At 37.1% G+C, this 19,969-nt stretch overlaps 2 protein-coding genes across 3 annotated transcripts in view; both read left to right on the top strand.

The window, feature by feature from the left end:
* slc38a3b (solute carrier family 38 member 3b) overlaps nucleotides 1-7,217 on the top strand; it is a 31,557-nt gene extending 24,340 nt beyond the window's left edge. For both annotated transcript variants that reach the window (XM_017305017.2, XM_008408714.3), the window contains 9 exons: nucleotides 258-340; nucleotides 2,060-2,118; nucleotides 2,206-2,379; nucleotides 2,487-2,566; nucleotides 2,644-2,744; nucleotides 2,996-3,120; nucleotides 3,209-3,353; nucleotides 4,146-4,249; nucleotides 4,376-7,217. In XM_017305017.2, the coding sequence (XP_017160506.1) occupies nucleotides 258-340; nucleotides 2,060-2,118; nucleotides 2,206-2,379; nucleotides 2,487-2,566; nucleotides 2,644-2,744; nucleotides 2,996-3,120; nucleotides 3,209-3,353; nucleotides 4,146-4,249; nucleotides 4,376-4,480 (976 nt within the window). In that variant the 3' untranslated portion in view covers nucleotides 4,481-7,217. The remainder of the gene's footprint in view (nucleotides 1-257; nucleotides 341-2,059; nucleotides 2,119-2,205; nucleotides 2,380-2,486; nucleotides 2,567-2,643; nucleotides 2,745-2,995; nucleotides 3,121-3,208; nucleotides 3,354-4,145; nucleotides 4,250-4,375) is intronic.
* A 567-nt stretch (nucleotides 7,218-7,784) lies between these two features.
* The window catches only part of gnai2b (guanine nucleotide binding protein (G protein), alpha inhibiting activity polypeptide 2b), a 49,264-nt gene continuing 37,079 nt past the window's right edge, over nucleotides 7,785-19,969 (top strand). The window contains exon 1 of the mRNA XM_008408709.3: nucleotides 7,785-8,546. Coding sequence (XP_008406931.1) covers nucleotides 8,429-8,546 — 118 coding nt within the window. The 5' untranslated portion in view covers nucleotides 7,785-8,428. The remainder of the gene's footprint in view (nucleotides 8,547-19,969) is intronic.

The following is a 19,969-nucleotide window of genomic DNA, read 5'->3' as shown; positions in this document are numbered from 1 at the left end:
CTATTCCAGTACTTCTGATGATAGCAACAGAAGCACACACATTTTTTCCACAGCCTTGGGCCTGAGAATGTTTCCATCAGGTCACCATTGGTTGGACTCTTAAATTTGTAATAGTCATAGTTATCCGTAAACAATATGTATTAGCGATTATTCACAATTCCGCACGTCCCTGTGTGTGTTTGTGTGTGTGTGTGTCTCTCAGTGGCAATGTTTGCAATACTGAGCTCACCAAAGTACACTCGCCTTCTCTCCAACAGTCTGTGGTACTTGAATGGAAACTACCTGGTCATCATGGTCTCTACCAGTGTCATCCTGCCCCTAGCTCTGATGAAACAGCTCGGTGAGTCATTTCGATGCATCAGCTTGGATTTCTAACAATTGTGCGTCAAGCAGAATCTGACACCAGTTCACTGTAAGCTTATGTAGATTAAAATAGATTGCTTATGTTCATTGTAAAAAAAAACATATCAGACTAAACATTTCCTCATCCAGGTCAGTTGGGATTATCAAAATATTTCTGTTTGCTAAATGCCAGGATAAGGATTGAGAAGCCGTTAGGATGGTCTTTTAAGGATTGCAAGTTTCTCCTTTGTTTCCACCAAGGGTGGCCTTTATTGCACTTATTGCCTCCAAACATTAGTGTCTTTCTCCTAGAGTGGCTTTTCAAACCCTAACCTGATCTTTAATGCAGCTTTTGGTTTACTGGTCTCTTGTTTGCTGAGTGGCATTTCAGTCCATGTCGGTACAGAACACATTTCACGGTGGATAATGTCCCCCACTTTCCAGCTTCAGTCAGCATCTTCACTAGGTCTCTTTCTTCCGTCTTGAGGTTAATATCCATATAAGCAATTTGTCTTTGGCGCACAGAACCTAATGGCTAGACATTTCCATGCTGTTCATTGCTGTGTATAAGTCCGTGAACAGATAAACATGGTGCCTTCAGGGATCATGAAACCATAAAGATATTTCCCTGACATTATAAAGGGAGTAGCATGTTTGAAAAATACATCCACAGCTTTGGTTCCATTTAGCTCAAATGTTTGGGATTAACCAACCAGAAACATACAAAGGATTGACATCATCATCTGAATAAATTGTTTTAAAGCTTAATTTATGAAGAATTTTGACTTTGAAGGAAGTGACACAAAACGTCTGTCTGATAATCTGGCATTCAGCAAATAATGACGAAATTAGTAACGTTAACTCACCTACCCAGTGAAGAAAAAGGGTTTTGTCCTCTTGTTACAGTATTTTTTACTCAAAATGTATTAATGATGGCTTTATAGATTTCAAAGACTTTCAGTCAGACTTTAGAAACTCTCCTCTGAGAGCAATAACATTGCTAACTAGCTCATTGACATGTTTGCTTCTCACCATACTCTCTGCCTGACACCTCTTAAACATTTCCCCACAACGAACCAGTGTGTGCTTTAAATAAGAGCAGCTGTCATACAGGAAACACACTCTTTAGTTGTTAAGTTCAGCCAAAGCAGATACTGTGGTTTGTTATTTCAATTCTCAAATCAATGTTATAATGTCATGCTCTTTTGTCTCAAAATTGTAACTTTATAAATAGTTTGCTAAATCATTACATGTTTTTTCCCCCCCAAGTACCTCAAATCTGACCCGCAGAGTATCGTTTTTAGACTTTCACTCAAGTTTTTTTTCGCAGCCAACATTTGCGATGTGAAGAGTGGATTAATTATGTCATTTAACATTAAGCCGGCTCGAACTCAGATGGAGCTGGTATGTTGACATCGAGCAATTAGCATGTTTTTATCCTGCTGCCAGCTGTGAGAGCAGCAGGTTCTCATCAATTACCTTCAGATAATCACACCCTCATGTCCAACATAATCTGTTTATTAACACACATCAAAAACATGTTGTTTCCACTCTCTCACCATAGTTAGGTGGTTCTGATCAAGTTTTTTTTTTTTTTTTTGTAGCAGCTTTAATAATAATAGGATAAGCTTAAATGTTTCTTTTCTTGTGAATCGGGGCTACAATTCAGTTCATTCTGTGTTTGCTAACTTCTTTTTTTTTTTTTTTTCATTTTCAGGTTACCTTGGTTACGCAAGCGGCTTTTCTCTCAGCTGCATGGTGTTCTTTCTGTCTGCTGTAAGTCAGTCCAGTTCTCACATAAGAGCAGCATCCTTGGGTATATTTCTCTGATAGCGTCTCCTCTTTCCTACAACCTTGTTGTAGGTTATCTATAAGAAGTTTCAGATCCCTTGCCCGTTTGAGGAGTTCTCAGCCAACAGCACCGCTGCACACCTCGACCTGAATGACTCCAACCTGGTCCATGACTACAGCGACGGCTTGCCACATGAAGACAAGGACTCGCATTGCAACCCACGCATGTTCACAATCAACTCACAGGTGGGCAGCAGACATAAATACATATTTGGTTATTTATTCCTGTATCATTTTTTTTATTTTTTTTTAAAACTTGGACACAGAGGTGCTGAACAGATTGTTCTTCACAGACGGCGTACACAATCCCGATCTTGGCTTTTGCCTTCGTTTGCCACCCTGAGGTTTTGCCCATCTACACCGAGCTACGCAAGTGAGTCTCCTGTGATATTTGACAAGAAGTCAGTGCAGAATGTGGCGTTCGCATAACTCTCCAATCTCTGATTTCAGTCCGTCAAAGAAAAAGATGCAAAAGGTTTCCAACATCTCCATCCTTCTCATGTACACCATGTACTTTCTGGCTGCTCTCTTTGGCTACCTGACTTTTTATGGTGAGGGCAGCTGACAACAAAACAAGAAAATGAGACAACAGAACTGACAATTTACCTAGAATGCTTTAAAACTGTGGAACCCTTTATCTTTACATTGACGTCGTCTCTACATCTCTATGGTTAAGAAACTAGCATCCTATTACACAGATTGCAGGCTCCCTCTAGTGGTGGCTCTTAGAAATAAAATGCTGTCCAATATTTTTTCCGTTGAAATGTTTTTGTGAATCGGTTTTATTTTAATGTCCATGCAGGTAAGGTGGAGCCGGAGCTGTTGCACACGTACAGCCGCATCGATCCCTATGACGTTTTGATCCTGTGTGTCCGAGTGGCTGTCCTCACCGCTGTGACGCTGACCGTGCCAATTGTGTTGTTCCCTGTAAGTTGGGGCCCTTAGGTTTGTTTCCACACTTGAAACAGACACGATATACTAATGTGTTTTTTCAATCGCACGATAAAATGTGCAGGTGCGCAGAGCCATCCAGGAGATGTTATTTCCCAGCAAGTCTTTCAACTGGTTACGTCATGTCGGCATCGCCTTCGTTCTGCTCGCCTTCATCAACATGCTGGTGATATTTGCTCCCAACATTCTGGGCATCTTTGGCATCATTGGTTAGTGCATTACAGCATTATTTTAATGGAAAACTTAAGTAGGTCCAGGTTAAATTTCACTTGTTTTTGTTGATTAATTCCATCATGGGTGATTAAACATGGTTCACAAATAAAAAAAATGCCTCGTCTGACCAAGATATACATCTTTTACAGTATATAATCAGAAAACAAAAAAGTTATTATTTCTCTTTACTTTGCACTGTAATGTTATGCATTGTTTTATGCATAGCTTGGAAGTGAGAACTAAGACATGTGACTAGCACATGTTTCCTCTAGGAGAAAGTGACAGGTGGAATCAATATTATTCTCAAAGTTTGTCCTCAGAGTGCAGGTCACATTTAATGAAGGTAAAAACATTGAGGACCTTTGGGGGCGACATCTTCAAAGCAGCCCTTCCTGCTCTAAAAATGTGTATATGACAGACAGAGCACAAACTAACATAAAAACCAGGAAAAGTTTTATTTTTAAATATTTATCTGAATTGGTTTGATTAGAAAAAACATATCCTGTACACATGACATAAAATAGAACTGCGGGTGGTCCATAACTCAAGCTGTCTCCGTTTTCCGAATGGGGCGATTAGTTTATGAAAATATTAAAAATAATTCCACAGCTTCATAACCAAATATGAAAATCTTATAGCTGATTTTGTAAGTGACTTTGTGAGTGATTTCTTCCGCTTCATGACAGGATATGCAACCTTGTTAATGTCCTGAAAGGAGGACAGATAAAGCCTTTCGAAGAGGAAAGTATAAGTTTGTAAGACCAGCTTTCTGTCTTTATGTGATTCAGGTGCCACATCAGCTCCCTGCCTCATTTTCATTTTCCCCGCTGTCTTCTACATCCGCATCGTTCCCAAAGAGGACGAACCCATGACCTCCACTTCAAAAATACTGGTGAGGCATAAACATCTTTCATGATCCATTTCTCAACTTAGACATTTGACAGTTTAGATAATGTTGAAAAGTAGATCATTTGGCTCAAGTGCTTCTCTGTGTTTCCTAAAATATATATTTTTAAAGGCTTCGTGTTTTGCTGCTCTGGGAGTCTTCTTCATGGTGATGAGTCTGAGCTTCATTATCATCGACTGGACGTCAGGGAGCGGCCTGGCTGCTGGAGCTCACTAACAGCTGCTTCAGTTTGTGTGTGCAGTGTTTGGAAAAGGGTTGTTCGGTATGTTCGTTAGAAAGGGAGCGCTCACACGTCACCGGCTGTCCAGCACAGAGTCTGGGTCTGCCACGATTCAAAATACACACAATAATAAATGCTACGTTGGAAGGCAGATACCCGAACAAAAATCTTCTATTTGCTGCAATTTCTAATTTATTTATTTTTTATATTACAGAGAGTTTTCTAATACAGTTTGTTAAAATTACACCACAAAATCAACCCGGGAGGATGAAATGGTTGTCTCCTGCTTCTAAGGCTTTGCTTTCACGCTAATAACTGCAGCTGGTTCTGTGTAGGTAAATAAAAACAAAAGCTATTTTAAATGTTCTAAATGAGACGCACAAAGAGAAGCGGTCAGGTAGAACCAGAATCAGTATGAACTGCTCATCATCATCATGTGGAATAAGTCTTTGAAGTGCTCTAAGACTTTTGAAGTGACATGACATTTTTACTTTACTGTAAGGTTTCCAAATGAATTAAAACTGCTGTGCCTTTTATCATTTGCAGTGGCACAAAAACAAATAAATAGTGTATATTTATTTAGTTAACAGATATCTCCTTTCTGATTTCAGATGATCTATATTTAACTGCTGTCTTTGATTACGTCCAGAAAATCAATGCATTACACTTTGTTTTCTTTTATGGTGACAAAAACTGACGATGTTTATTAATAATTTAGACATTTTAAACTTTCTCCTATTACATCTCTACCCCAAACATACTGTGATTTTCTATCATAATCTTACAGTCGATTACGCCGATCCTGTTAGTTCAATAGTATGTTTTGGCAATCTATCCTAGGCATCCCTGGTAAAGAGGTGCAAACAGACTTGAAATAATTTTCTATCATAAAAAAATAACACAAATCTGATTGACTTGATTTACATGTTTGTTTTTTCCTCCCCATATGGAAGAGTAACTGGTACAAACATGGCCTCTGTGTCATACTCCAGAGAAACAGGAAGAAATTGATTACAAATGAAGCGTTACTTAAAAATCTGATCAAGATTAAAAGTAATAATGTTGCTTAATTTACATTCATTTTAGACGGGTTGAAAGTGATAAATGTTTTAAAATACAAATAACTACATAATCTGGTTTATCCTCATTTAATAAACATGATCAAATTCATTTATTTTTATGTATTTTTATCGATTCTACTAAAAAACAATGAATATAATTCTGATTCTTTATACAAATATTTATCAGGACTGGAGTCAATGGAGTCAATAAACTACTGGTGCTATTGTCTGAACATTAACATAATCCAAATTCACAAAAGTCCCTTTTCCAATAACGTTCAAATGGTCCAACAAATACTCTAACGTTCTGTATTATCTATCTATCTAAACTCATACTTCAGAGCATTGTACATATCTTAGAGTAATTTAACCAAACCTTACTGCATGTTTATACACCACAAGGTAAAAGTGCTGATTTAAATAGTGCCTGGTCTGCAGCAGATACACTGACAAAGTGTCGTGCCTTTGTGACACAGCTGCAGAGTTTTTAATGGTTCTGGTTTAACGAGCTTTTAAAGTGCTTGGATCTGAATTTACTGCCTTGCATGATGTAGTAATGTACATTTAGCAACTTTTATTGCCTGTGCTGTAGAATGATTAAAACTCAAAAAACTGCTATTGTTATGATGTTGCAAAATGTACGTATTTGACCAAATACCTCCCGAAATGGTTTTCAGAGAAACTCTGAACCCACAATGGCATGACTAAATATCCTAAATACTAAAATTCAGGTTTACAGAAAAGCTTCTAATGGATTACAAACCAAAAATATGTTACAGTGTTAACGAGGCGAGGTTTTATCGTCCATGTATGTTAAAATATAACATGTGTTTCCAAAGAGTTTTTAGTCCTTTACATGTCAGTTTTTTTTAATGGAAAGTTGTATCATGAATCTTGTAATATAAATAATCTATTTTGGATAAATATAGCAGATGAAGCTCTTACTTGCTCAGTAGTTTTTTATTGAGATAAAAGTTGAATAAACAAGATTCACAAGAATACTATTCACAAATACATATTTTAAAGTCTTTATTTCCGTTAGTCATGATGGTTCCACTGATGGCTAATGAAAATATTAAAGTTAAGATTAGAATATTATCTATAAAAGATCAATAAAAAACATTTTAATACAGAAATGTAGGCTTTATGAGAGGTATGTTTAATGCATGCTGGAAGGTTGTTTTCAAAAGGTACTTTTAATCTGACAAACAAATATGACTGAATAAGACACTAACTGTCTCTACACAGACTTTTGAAACTGATTCACACAGCTTTTCTTATGTGCCTCTCTTAACATGATGTCTATTTTTTGCCTTTCCTGTAGATGTTATGATGCAATTGCCTTTTAGCATTGTCCTGTTTTAACATTTTATTAGTCCGCTGTGCCATCAATAACAACAGACTACCTACTGTATTGAAATGCCTTTAAATTAGTTTCATCGTTTCAGCTCTAGTCTGTGTTGTAGTAAAAATCCTTTGTATGTAAACCACTTTTTGTGAGATGTTATGCTTCAGCATGATAAACAAATCAACAAGGCAGAACTTTATATAAATAATGTATATAGATGTAAACATTTTATATTTGTGATGCTTATTTACAGTAGCTTGTAAAGTGTAAATAGTTGGGACAGTTTTTAGTTAGGAAAAAATAAAATAATTGTACATGTTTTTATTTTGCCTTTGTTGTCTTCATTTGTCTTTCATCCAGTTCTGGCAGTTTTATTTTTGCACAAACTTTGCACATTTAATTCTTTTATTATATTAGACTTTTGAGCCAGTTGAGGCATTTTCTTTTTATCTCCAACCATCAACACAGTATTTTTCCCACAACACAGGCTATTTGTACCTTATCAGAGCTCTTGTCAAGGCTAAACTTATTTTAAGCTCTGTGGGTCATCATGACCCTGCACTCTGCCGGCAAACATAATGTGCTGACCCTCAGCAATAAATACTACTTACTACTAGTAACTGCTGCTGTTTATTATATCTTCATTCTCATGTGCACTTTACACACTCATTTAAGTAAACATATATATGTTTGCTTAAATTTATTTATATTTCTCTATGCTTCCCTTTCGTGTAGCAAGAAAGCTAGTAACTGGTTACTCTCTTTGGCGGAGATGATGTTCAGCTGAATGCCACGCGATGGCGCTGTGCCCTAGTTATTCCTGCGGCCTAATTACGTGCAAAGGCATTTCATAAACATGTGACGCGCGGGCACCTTTTTGCCGTTTGAACAGTCACTGAACGGTTTCTGTATGACAGCAGCTGTCGTTACTGCAGTGTTTTTTTGTCGACCTATGGTCAACAGAAATGCAGAGGAATGAGGACGGAACAGCGCCCACTGCAGACCGCGCACAGACAGCACTCCCCCTGACATCTCTCCGCGCTGGCTCGTTTCCCTCTAATTGGTTTCGCTCGGACCAGTCCGTGGAGAGCTCACCTGCTTTTAATTGGACTATCGCGACAAGTTGCTGAACTGACGTCAACACAACCGGTTGACAACTTTTCGCGCGACGATATCTGTGGATTTTCGCGCGAGACTAATTGACTGCACCACGCAGGGACGCGCTGTTCAGCAGCAAACCAGGCTGACGAGACGAACGAGGGGAACGGGCGCAGGCTTCTCCAGCCCGTGCTTGGATGTATGGATGTAGGGCAGAGGGGAGTCGCAGCTTCTCGGCATGGACCAAATAGCTTCCAGTTGAGAGCAAAAGAGCAGGAGCATTGATTTCATATATTTATATCAATAATCAGGAGTAGGGTATTTTCTCCCTACAAGCCGCTGCATTTCCCCTGAAATCAGCAAAGATACATTTTTTTAAATATATTTTTGGGGGTTTTTTTTGCGCAAGTGGTCGGTGCGCCCCTGCCTCCGGATCCATGGGTTGCACTGTGAGTGCTGAGGATAAGGCTGCGGCGGAGAGGTCAAAGATGATTGACAAAAACCTCCGAGAAGATGGAGAGAAAGCAGCAAGAGAGGTGAAATTGCTTTTGTTAGGTAGGTTACCTCAGGAGATTGCTCCTGGGTTTATAATATTTAACGGGAGGACGTGTATATTCCCAAAGGAAAACAAATCTCAAAAGGTTTAGTCAGACTTTAATTTAAAACAAAAGCAGATACAGAGTTAATTCTCTCTGGGTTTCGTTTTATATTAGCAGATGCAGTATTGAAGTCACCCAAGAGTCACACTTGAACAGTATTTAAGATGTTATTAATTAGCCAACACAAATGTCCTGATTCCTGGAGATAAAGGCAGACATCATCATGTCAACAAGCTGTCCTGATTTGCTTCTCAGAGCTCTGAGTTGGCTTTTTTCCTAGAAAGCCTAATTTAATACAGCCAATGAAACCTGTGGACCAGGGCTAAACATTAACAGAGCCACCCACCGGCTCCACTATAACAAAAACACACCTGTCACTTTTAGACACAGCTAGATTCAGTCCCAAGTGTTGTCTAAAATCAGTCTGTTTTTATGAAAAGTATCCTGCAGCTTAGCTGCACAGTCCTCATTCTTCCCTTGGCCTTTTCCTCTCATACTGTACGTGCAAACACACTCGGGCAAACAGCCAACACACATCCTCCCACTCATCACCACATTCTCAGTTCCCCCTTGTCTTCCTCTGCTGTCTTTTCTTCCCATCAATAAGTGTCTGATATGTATTAAAAAATATATATATATATATTCTAGGTTGTTGGAGGTTGTTTCTTCATTATGTGTAAAGGAGAGAGAAAAAATAGTTTTTTATTTGAAGTGTCAAGATGTTTACAGGGGGCCTGATCTAGTTGGTTAGTTGTTATGGTTTCATTAAAAACTAAAGATGGCTGCCTCTATAATAAAAATGTTATTACCAATAATGATACAAGCGTGTTAGTTGGAGGTGCTTTTGATGGCAACAGTCGGGGGTTCTAGGCGCTGTGCCCACACAAAGTAAAGCTCCTCCGAGCTGCACCCCTCCTCAGAAACCTTCCTCACTCAGCTCCTTCAGACTAGCGGCAGCAGCACTTAGCAAACACCTAAGTGGAACTGTGTTCTTTCTGAACTTATCATACAGACCTCTTCTTAGTCCAGCGCTACCAAGACTGGTTGTCAAGAGGAGCATTCTTGTGATAAAGTGCTGAAGCCAAAGTGTTGGAAAAAGCAGGACCTTCTTAAAGAAACAGAAGCCTGATTTCAAGGCCTCAAAATATGAAGTTGTGTTTGATGTATCCAACATTTTTATATAAAAAAAAAAAAGCTGAATGCAATATAATTGATTCTATTTTATTGGAAAATCTGTCTGGAAGATAAATAATACTTCTCTAATATTTCGATTTAAAAGTCTTCATGTGTCATAGTAGAGGTTATAGTAAAAAAGCAAATATTGTTCAGTATTCCATTTAAATTTTCTATTGTCTGCTTACTGTGTGCTCTTTGTTGCTCCTCTGCAGATCTCTGGTGATTTGTCTTTGGTTATTATTTCTGCTCTGACTGCACTTTTATTATATAAAATATCTTCTCCTTGTCCCCCTGAAAATATCTCAGAAGAAGATGGTTAGAAGCACATCGCTTACTCTGCAACAGCAGATTTTTCTACTGATGGAGTTCTTCAGTAATAATAATGCAATAATGGAAGGAAAACAAGTTTGCATTCATTTAGAAACTATAATACTACTGTTTTAACTCGGGAAGAGTTCAGAAACCAATATTTGGTGGGATAACCAGGAGGTTTTCAATGGGGTTCAGTGCAGTGGACTTTTCATTTTTTCTACAGCTGTATATATAAAATATCTATATTTTTTTTACTGGTAGCTAATACTTCAAGAATACAAATCAATCCAAAGATGACTTTCAGACTTCAGCAACAAGAGACAATAGAGTCCGAATCAATGGTCCCATTAGAATTAATTAATTCTAATCTCAGCCTTATTGATTGATCCATCTCTGTTAAATCACATTCCTTTTAGCTGATATTGTCTCCTCTATTATCCATATCCAGCAGCAGTAAGCAGCTCTTGCTGCCTAAACATGGCTACATCTTGACGGCTGATTGTGCCCTTTCCTCGCTTTGCTGTAGACCTGCTGTCACCTTGTCTGATTTCATACGCCATCATTCTTGGCACACACACACTTGAAAATGTATCCTTAGATGTGTATGTATGAGATACCAGGGTTCCTGTTGTGATGAAAGGGTGACAGTAAAGTAAAAAGGTGACACCTCGGTGATATGCACTGTGAGCAGTCACGGTAAATGTGACGGCTCATTTACAGCATCACTTTCATACTTAAAAAAAATATATGAAAACTGAAACTAGCGGTATATTGCTTAGTGTAAGGTCTAAGTTAAAGTGTAATACTGAGACATTTATGTGTAAAGTGGATTAGTTAACACTTATCAGGCTTTTATAGGTTATTTTAAAATTCTGACTTGATGATTTTGACTTTTGGTATTTTAAGGACAGTAACAGCACGCACAAACTAAATTAAGTATAATGTATTCTCACCACAACAGACCTTGATGCAAGAGAGCCTTCAAAACTTGGAACCTATATGTAACAGAATCTCCATGTTGGTACATGAAATCTGCATCTGTGAGACTGTTGTCAGACTACGCTTTATCTTGTTCTATATAAGGAAGCAGTATTTACTTTAGTAAATGTTAATGAATGTTGTTTTGATGCAACTCCATCTCTTCCTGGTTCTGTTTCACTTGCTTTCCAGAGTGTCGGTGACATGATTTGACAGCTTCAACATAATCACTGCTTTGACTAAACCCTTCTAATGTCAGCATCCCAAAAGGTTTTGGAAACATTTAGTCTGTAAGAAGCTGCCTGATAAATTGGCACAAAACTATATCCTCACTGAATAACAACTTGCTCAAACAAAGAAGAAATGAAACAATGTTGGTTTGCAGACGAACAAAAAGCCTCTCTCAAACATACAGAGAGCTGACTGCATGCTCTGCCTGACTGTGTAAATATTTCACTATGTGTCCAGAGGAATTATATCAAACCAATTTTGCTCAATATTAATGGGTATTTTCAGGACAGCTTTTTGGCCGGGTGCATTGACTTCTCATATCCTTTTCTTAAACGATATACCAACAGTTTTACAAACCCAGGTTTTTTTGTAGGTACTGTCTTTTTTTTTTTTTTTTTTAGGAATTTGCTAAAACGTCAGGAAACAGAAGCTCAACCCATCTCAAGATGAAACCGCTTTATTAAATAACAATCTCATGAGAATCAAAAAAATGGCTTGATCTTTGGCATACACATAGATGTAATATATCAGTTTTTATTTTCTATGTATCATAATGAATGGTTAACTCCCAGGCCTCTGTAGAGATGAATGACTGGTCAGCCATTTCATTCAGGTTTGTAGAGGAATGCATGCACTTGACCTGGGCGCTCTGGTAAGAGCGCAGAATACAATACTTACAAAGCATGTAGCACAAGTATAACAGAATTTTCAAAGTAATCATTTATTATTTCAAGAAGAAATAAAGACTTTATAGCTGACAACTCTCCAGATAATTATGATGGATCACAACCAAGTGAAATCCACTGTTTTATTCCTAACTAAGCAATAAAAAAACAAGAAGTTGTATTGTTTTAAAGTTGGCAGAGTTCTGTGAATTATTATTCCTTTGTCACTTATTTTCACTCTTCTTCATCCCCTTAAAACCTCCTAAATCACCATCCACTGCAGCTAGCTTCTTAATTCCCTCCTCAACGAGGCAAAAGTATAATAATGGTCCTTCACAGACGTTACTCACCTCTCATAACAGAGAAGAGAGCTCAGAGTGTGAGACCGTCCATCTTGAGATGACAGCTTCACAATTACCTGCTTATTGAAAGAATATACTTATTGACCATTAGTCACATCTCTGGTGAATACCAATAAGTCATCAGGAAATGTGTGCATATGGCTGACTTAGCAAGAAATAACTGGTAAGGCTTTCAGACCTTGGAATAAGTTTTACTTTGAATTGTGAAGAATTGTTGCAAAAACACTTTTCCATCCCCCCCTAATGAGAGAGTTCTCAGTAACAGGTTCACGTTTCAGTGTTGGGCCTTATTTTGTGTCTGTGAATGAGATCATGGCTGAGGTGGCTCAGCCGTGTGTCTGCTCACCCTGATGAAGTGGGAAGTGATCTCCGGATATTTCCTGAGGCAGGATGGAGGTTTATCACACCCTGGGAGAGTGTCAGGTTTTGTATTTGTGGAAGTGAGAATTAACTCATATTTAGGCCTGTGTGTTCAAGATGTTTGTTTTATGGTAAAACCTGATCCTTACTTCCAAAATACTTTTTTTTTCTTTCTCTCATTATTAATTTAGTTAGTTGTAGAACATGTCTTTGCATTGCTACAGTTGGTAAAATAAGTCACAGATGTGCTTGTAAAATGTAATTGTTGTATGATTGGCCAATTAAAGTCAGACCTGGTTTATTCCCACAAGCATATTTAAGAACCTCAATTCATATACTTATACATCATGAAGGAATCTGCCTAGTCTGGCTCATGGTTATGTTTATGACCATTACAGCAGAAAATCTAGAATATAATGTAATGCAATTAATGTAATGTTTGTGAGTTAAGTCAGTTGTTTGACAGATGATTAATGTGGATAGTTTTCTGCATTGATTGAATTAGCACTTTGAAAGTGTTTATCTGGAAGAGAAGACCAGAAGAAAAAAAAAACACTGGACTTCCCTCCAGTTTTTTTTATATTTTTTATAGGTCCTACATATTTACATTTAGATGGTAGGAAAAAATGTTGTCTTATCCATTGCTAGTGTAGTCTGTAGGAGAATAACGAGTTTGATTTCGGGAATGTAAGAGTTTGTCGGGGGTTTTGTTTCACAGGACATAAAACAACCTCAGATTAATCCGTTTGAATCTGGTAATCCTAATTGAGATCACCACCTGGCTTTTTAGACACAGTTCAGTTGTCAATAATAGGCATTAAAGTATTCCAAGGTTTTAGAAAGCTACACCATCAACAGTTCTAAATGTTGCTGACATACCATTCCTATAGTCTAATGTCCTTTTAATGAGATACCAGAGACAATAGCAATGTGCCAGTACTGGTACATTCCCTCCTCCACATGTTGCTTTACACTGTTGGCCAGCTGGTTGAAAGTAAGAGTGGTGTACGTTTCCCTTGCTGGTTAGAAAGACAAGTATTGGGTTTTGCAAATATTTCTGGTTGGAAAAAGCTCAAGGCGAGTGATGGGAACATGTAGGATAGTTGCAATTAATGCCATTTGCTTAACTTTGTACTTTGCGTCATAGTCAAAATAAAATAAAAATTACAGGTAACATTCTAATGTCGGTTTTAAGTATGTTGATCTATTTTGCTAACAGATTATATACAGTAGTTGCTCCTTTTCAGCCTTGGATAAAAAGTATTAGATCATGTTATACTTTTGCTCATATTATTTTAATTTTATATTATGAAACTACCATTTTTATTTCAACTTTATCACACTATGGGAATCTCATACTAATCCACCCTAGATTTGTCAGAGCACAAAAAGATTAAATCTACTAACACAAGTTAGAAATAATGTGCTGCAGACATAACATCACACATTAACAGCAAAGTCCCAACAACTTTAGTCCACAGATGTCAAATCGAAAGCCTACTGCAATAAAAGCAATAAATCTACAGCGAACCGTATGTGCTGTATTCTGGTGTGTATTGATACGCATTTAAAAATAAATCCTTCATAAAGCTTTCTCACTTTGTGTTTATATTTCTCAGCGACTTTTATTCAAGGGAGTTCATTCCTTAAAGTTTAAGCTATTTCTAAGTAATTTACGTAAGATCTGTGTCGTGCAGTTTCTGCTGTGGTTTCTAACTGCTGTTCAGAGTTATTTCTGTAGTCTTTGAAGTCATATTAAATTAATTACATGGGAGAAAAATGTAATTAACTTACTTTCAAAGCAGTTGTCCATTTTATGATCAGTTGAAAACGATTCCCCCCTATTTTAATATGCTTTGGACTGTTTTATTCATGTTTAATTTCTTATTCGCGCTTATTATTAGCTCCAGATACGATTTAGTTTTTATCTCACACAGATCCCTAATACACTAAGTGCAGCATAAAACATAATTTACCCAATGTCAGAAAGTAGGAATAGGATGGTTAGTCACCATCACATTACCTGGACATCATCAGTCTCTATAGCCTGTTGATGTAGGAGGTGCTGAATGTTCTGTAAGTTGGCATGACCTTCACTTCCTAATTGGTTCTGCACCAACACTCAGAAACCTTGTCAGTTTGATAAAGAGTCAGAGGGAGTGATGGTGAAAAACAGGATGAGTGGTGGGGATAGTAAGTGGTAGCAGCATAGAATTATTTTTTCAAATGCATGCAACCCCTAACATGTTTTCTCTGTTTAAAAAAAAAGGAAGAAAAAAATCAGATTGTCTTAACACAGGTACATCTCAATAGGATAGAACAATGTCAAAGTTAATTTATTTGGGTAATTAATCTAGAGTAAATAATAAAATATGGTCGAAATTGGTGTACAAGCAACATATTATGTATTCCAAAGAGCTGCATTTGGTGTCTTTGGTTATTTATTTTATGTTTTCATTTTTCTAAATGCAATTGAAGCAATTATATGCTAATGACTGTTCAGACCCTGATAGATCTCCAGTAAGTAGTGGTATATTAGCATATCAGAACAGAATCTTAGTTCGTAGGGAATATTTTGCTTCCTATTTTAACCTCTGGTGACCGAATTGAGAAACTACAGACAATGGTGAGGGCAAGTAATGATATTCAGCCTATTATATTGTCGAATGGTTTTTAAAACACTACAGTGCATCTGCAAACACTGATAGCCAGCTTGAGAACGTAAATAAAAATCTTGGAATCTTGCCTTTATGCAAAGTGACCTCATTAACTTTGCTGTTGGCCCTTAAATGTTCTGCATTTGAAAAAAAAAAAAAGCAATGAAATGATAATAAAATCCTAAAGCAGCACTGTACAAAATTCAAGTTGGATGTAATTTGCAAAATTTACTACAAAATTGCAAACAGTTGATAATCGTAGATCATAAGATCCAGTTCTATCTAATTTAATAGTTTATCCATAAAGTACATTATGAAGTTCCCAGTAATGTAACCCATTCTTAGCTGCTGTCAGTCACTGTCGCTTTGTCTGTAATATATAGTTTAAGCTAAATGAAACAAATTTTAAATTATTTGATATTCCTAACATTTTTTTGAATGATAAAAAATTAAAAATCTAAACTTTTAAATGCTGCTAAACATTTAATCCTATTGTGCTGCATATTAACAGGACTTTTACTACTGCAAAACTGTATTACCTCTTGGGATTGTTTTAATCCTCAGTCCTCCAGCAGCCCTAAATCAATAGCTTGCTGCTAGCAGTAAAGATGTAAGAACACTTTAAAGCCAGCAGGCCACATAAAATCTACCCATTCCCTTTCATTTATCAACCTCTCCAAAAGCATTCATATGCATTTTGTTAGATGAATTTGCCCGAATTTGCTCACTGGCACAATGAGAACCTCATGCACAGAAGAGCAAACTGCAGGAGAGCAACTGCAGGGAAGCAAACTGTCGCTGCTTCCCTAATTATCGTTCTTCAGAGGTCGGTGCAGAGGGAAACATTACCGGTTCAGGATATTACATCCATCGATCAGTCACACACTCTTACACGCTCCAGACGAGATCGTTAATGTGGAACCATAAAAATCGCTTTTCCTCCCAGAAGTGGTAGATTGTAATAAAGTGTTGTTTTATTATATAGACTGTCGGTTACATTATGAATCTTCCGCTGGATTCACTGCTTTCAGGAGCAGGTAGAACGTTCGATGAGCGTAATTTGTGAAGGGGTTGGTTCTCAAAGGAATCTACCGCTGACCAAACAGAGATGATGGAACCTCCACAGCAAGATTTAACAGATTATCTATCCTTTGTAGTAATTGGGTATTTTTTCCAAGACTTTAGAACTAAGTAGAATAAATAAAATACATTTTTAAAAGAAAAGATATTCTTCCAAATATAAATTTGAATCAAATTTGTGTAGATTTGTTTGTATCCACTGAAAGTTTTCACTTTTATTTGCTGTAAATAAACAGAATCAAAAACCCTGACAGGGGAAAAACAATCCTGAAGGTTCATTCCTGCGCTTTAAAGTCTAGATTAATGAGATGACTGATAAAAAGGCTGGAGTTTTTGCCAGCTTTATGGTAACCCAGCATAGCCCCTCCTCCACTTATTGCTAACTGCTGTGCTCTTAGACAAATTAAAATATTTTCTTTTGGAAATGTAGTGTATTAATTCTATATTTGTATTTTTATTCTTCATCATTTAGTTCTGCAGATCAGAATAAAGATCAGTATATTTTGAATATCATCATTTTATGTATAAAAATCAACGTTATTTTAGCAGCTTTTGTAAACTGTTGCTTTACTGTGAGATTATAGTGTACTTTTTTTTTTTTGCTAAAACCTCGATGCCATATTTTTACTCATGATCATCTAGCTCTTATTCTTGCACTAAACAGACTTTGTGCCTTGAAATTACTTTCTCACCAAAATGTAATATTGTAAATATTATATTGTAGTTATGATTTTATGCTCACTTTCTTCTACATCAACTTTCATTTTTGCAACATTTTATCCAAAACACTTTTTCTCAGCTGTTGTTCTCAGCCAACAGCTGAGAAGCAGTGAGAATATTTAAAAACAGGTGTGGCAAGATAGAACTTAAGAAATTTTATGATGTATTTTATGCAAGATTTTAGCCAAAATACATTCCAGGAAACGGCAAAAAATGCTGGATTTAGCATCTAACCTAATGTCTAATGCTGTTTAAAAGTTCTGCTTCTGGAATCCTAACCCTGAGTTTGCTGTGATGGGAAAAGCTGGGATGATTTATGCATCAAAGAGCAGTTTCAAATTACAGAACTTTAATGTGGAAGCTCTGCTGCACTGTCTAGGCCTATGAACGACTACTATAAAGATGCAAGGGGTCCTCTTACATCCTGCTAACAACTTTGAGGGAGCAGTTGACCCGTTCCTCTGCCTCAGTCCCTGCCACAGGTTTTAAAGATCCGGCAAGAGGAATGCCGATGCAGCATTGCCACCGCGGAGGAACTGTCTGCTTTGTAGCAGTATGAACTCGGTGCTTTCAGTAGCATTTACGATCCGTGGCTCTGCTGCAGACTCAATCAATTCCAGGCTCTATATTCAAGGTCAGGCATTGATTTGACTCGCAGCTCATTCCAGGAAACGGCTATCAGCTTCTAGCGCTCATTCATAATAAGAGCACTAACCAGTGGCAACAAGCTATTGCACTGCAGGCCATAAAGCCTTCTAGGATCTAATGAAGTAATTATTTTCCTTAAAAAATTAACGGATGGAATAGAAAACAAGCATTGAGGTAGTTGCTCCAACGTTAAATGGGAAGATGAGCCAATGCTAGATGAATGATTTAAATTTTTTTAAAGAAGGGGGTGAGTGTAATGAGGGGAGCCACAGTTTGGTGAAGTGACGGTGTAATTTAAACCTACAGACACAAACATAAAGCACATTAACAATGAAAAGACGGTTACAAAATCTGACTGAAGGTACATAAATAATGTGGAAGCCTGCAAAGGATGACCATCAGCTGAGAAACGGTGAGAATACTGACAAACAGGTGTGGCAAGGTACTTAAAGAAAGGAAGACGTATTTTATGGTGAATTGGGATATAAACCAGATTAACGTCTTGGAAAAGCAGGACTTTAATACGTAGCAGAAAAGTGATTGAGCTGGTCATTATTTTCTTTTCCTTATCAGTTGTTGGGACAATTGATTGGAAGGTCTAGAAGGGGAAACACTAACATACCTCTTATAAGCTTCCTGGGGAGCTTATAAGCCACTTCCAGGCCAGAAGTCACATATAGAAGTGACAGCTGATTTATTTTGATGGAAAGGATCAGTGGTTCACAGTCCCCCCATGTTGTCAAATCTTAACTACTAAATAGAGGAAGCTAAAGTCACATGCTTGTATTTGTGGATCTTGTTCAGTGTTTAGTAATAATCTGCATCTCATATATATGTGATTTTAATGTATATGGAGCAGTAAATTGTAGCTTTACATTATCCCTTAAACACGCTACTTGATTTAAAGCCCTCATCTTCCTGCTCATTTCTTGCCGCTGTTGGTTGTGCAATGGCTCGTTAATAAGACACTGAAATGCAGAATCTCCTCAGCTAAATGCAGGAAATCATCCAAACCAGAGGGAACATTTCACCCTTTTCAAATCAACAATACTGCCTCCAACTTAGAGGAGCTGACTCTCCTGCCAGCTGCTCACACACGGCTTCCTAATGCTTCAGTGCTCGCTGAAGATCATAGCCTTAAGAAACCAAAAGTATCTCTTCATCTGCGAAAAGCAGCAAGGATTAACTGGGGTTCCGTGACAAGACATCCTCACGCAGCTTCTCAAGGTTCTGTTCATCAAGGTTATTTACATTTTATATTAATCATAAGTTAGATTTAGTCCTAATTTATAGGACTGAAAGCTCCAGAATTTCTAACATTGACATTTTTCATCTGTCAGCAGCCCTCTAGCATACATTGTAGTTTTCCCAACCTGGCCCACTTTTTCCAGCTATTAAGATTAGACCTGATTGGATTTAACCTTTCACCTTCGTTTTTGTCTTGTTTTGAAATTATCTACAAAAATGACAATCATTTTATTTCTGTCATTCTGCAGGAGTTTATATTTACTTTTTTGTCTAGTTTTCGATCATTGAGAGGGATCAGGCAAAAATCTTTGGGAACTTGTCTTTGAACACAAACACCGGATGTCTAATAAAAACTACTGCTGCATCTTTTCTCCTACAGTATCTCCACAAAGGTTATCTGTGAACACCATAAAGCACATATAATTTTGTTTTAATGCTAACCTTTCTCTTTAACAAGATTTAAACATGTATTTTCGAACAGAGAAAAAATAGGACATCCTTTAATAGGCAGGAACACACCAAGTTAAAGTCTGAGGTTTAAACAGGGCAAACCTACTAAGGATGTTCTCATCATGTTCAAATAATCTAAAATAATTTTAGACAGTTTAAGTGGGAAAAAATGTCACAATGTACGAAATTATCCTCAGAAAATAAATTTTTTACAGTTTACCAAAAAAAAGAATCTTAATTTTTTTATTGTTTAAATGTCTTTAATTTTTCATTATGATTAAAATTATATATCGTAGTGTCCAAAATATGAGAGAAAAACACACTAGTTAGAGTTAATAAGACGTCCCATTCTTTTCACAAATCTGCATGAGTCAATTCAAAGAGTTTGTTTCATGTCCTTGTGGCCACTTTGAGCTTTTACAAAAGTTTAGTTTTTAGAGGTCAACATATGGACATCATTTTCAGGTAGTTGATTATTTCTCTCCATTATCA

This window comes from Poecilia reticulata, chromosome 5, assembly GCF_904066995.2.
Source record: "Poecilia reticulata chromosome 5, P_reticulata-male-v2, whole genome shotgun sequence".
NCBI lineage: Eukaryota > Metazoa > Chordata > Actinopteri > Cyprinodontiformes > Poeciliidae > Poecilia > Poecilia reticulata.
Note: the sequence above shows the minus strand (reverse complement) of the source record. Positions and strands in the feature narration are given on the sequence as shown.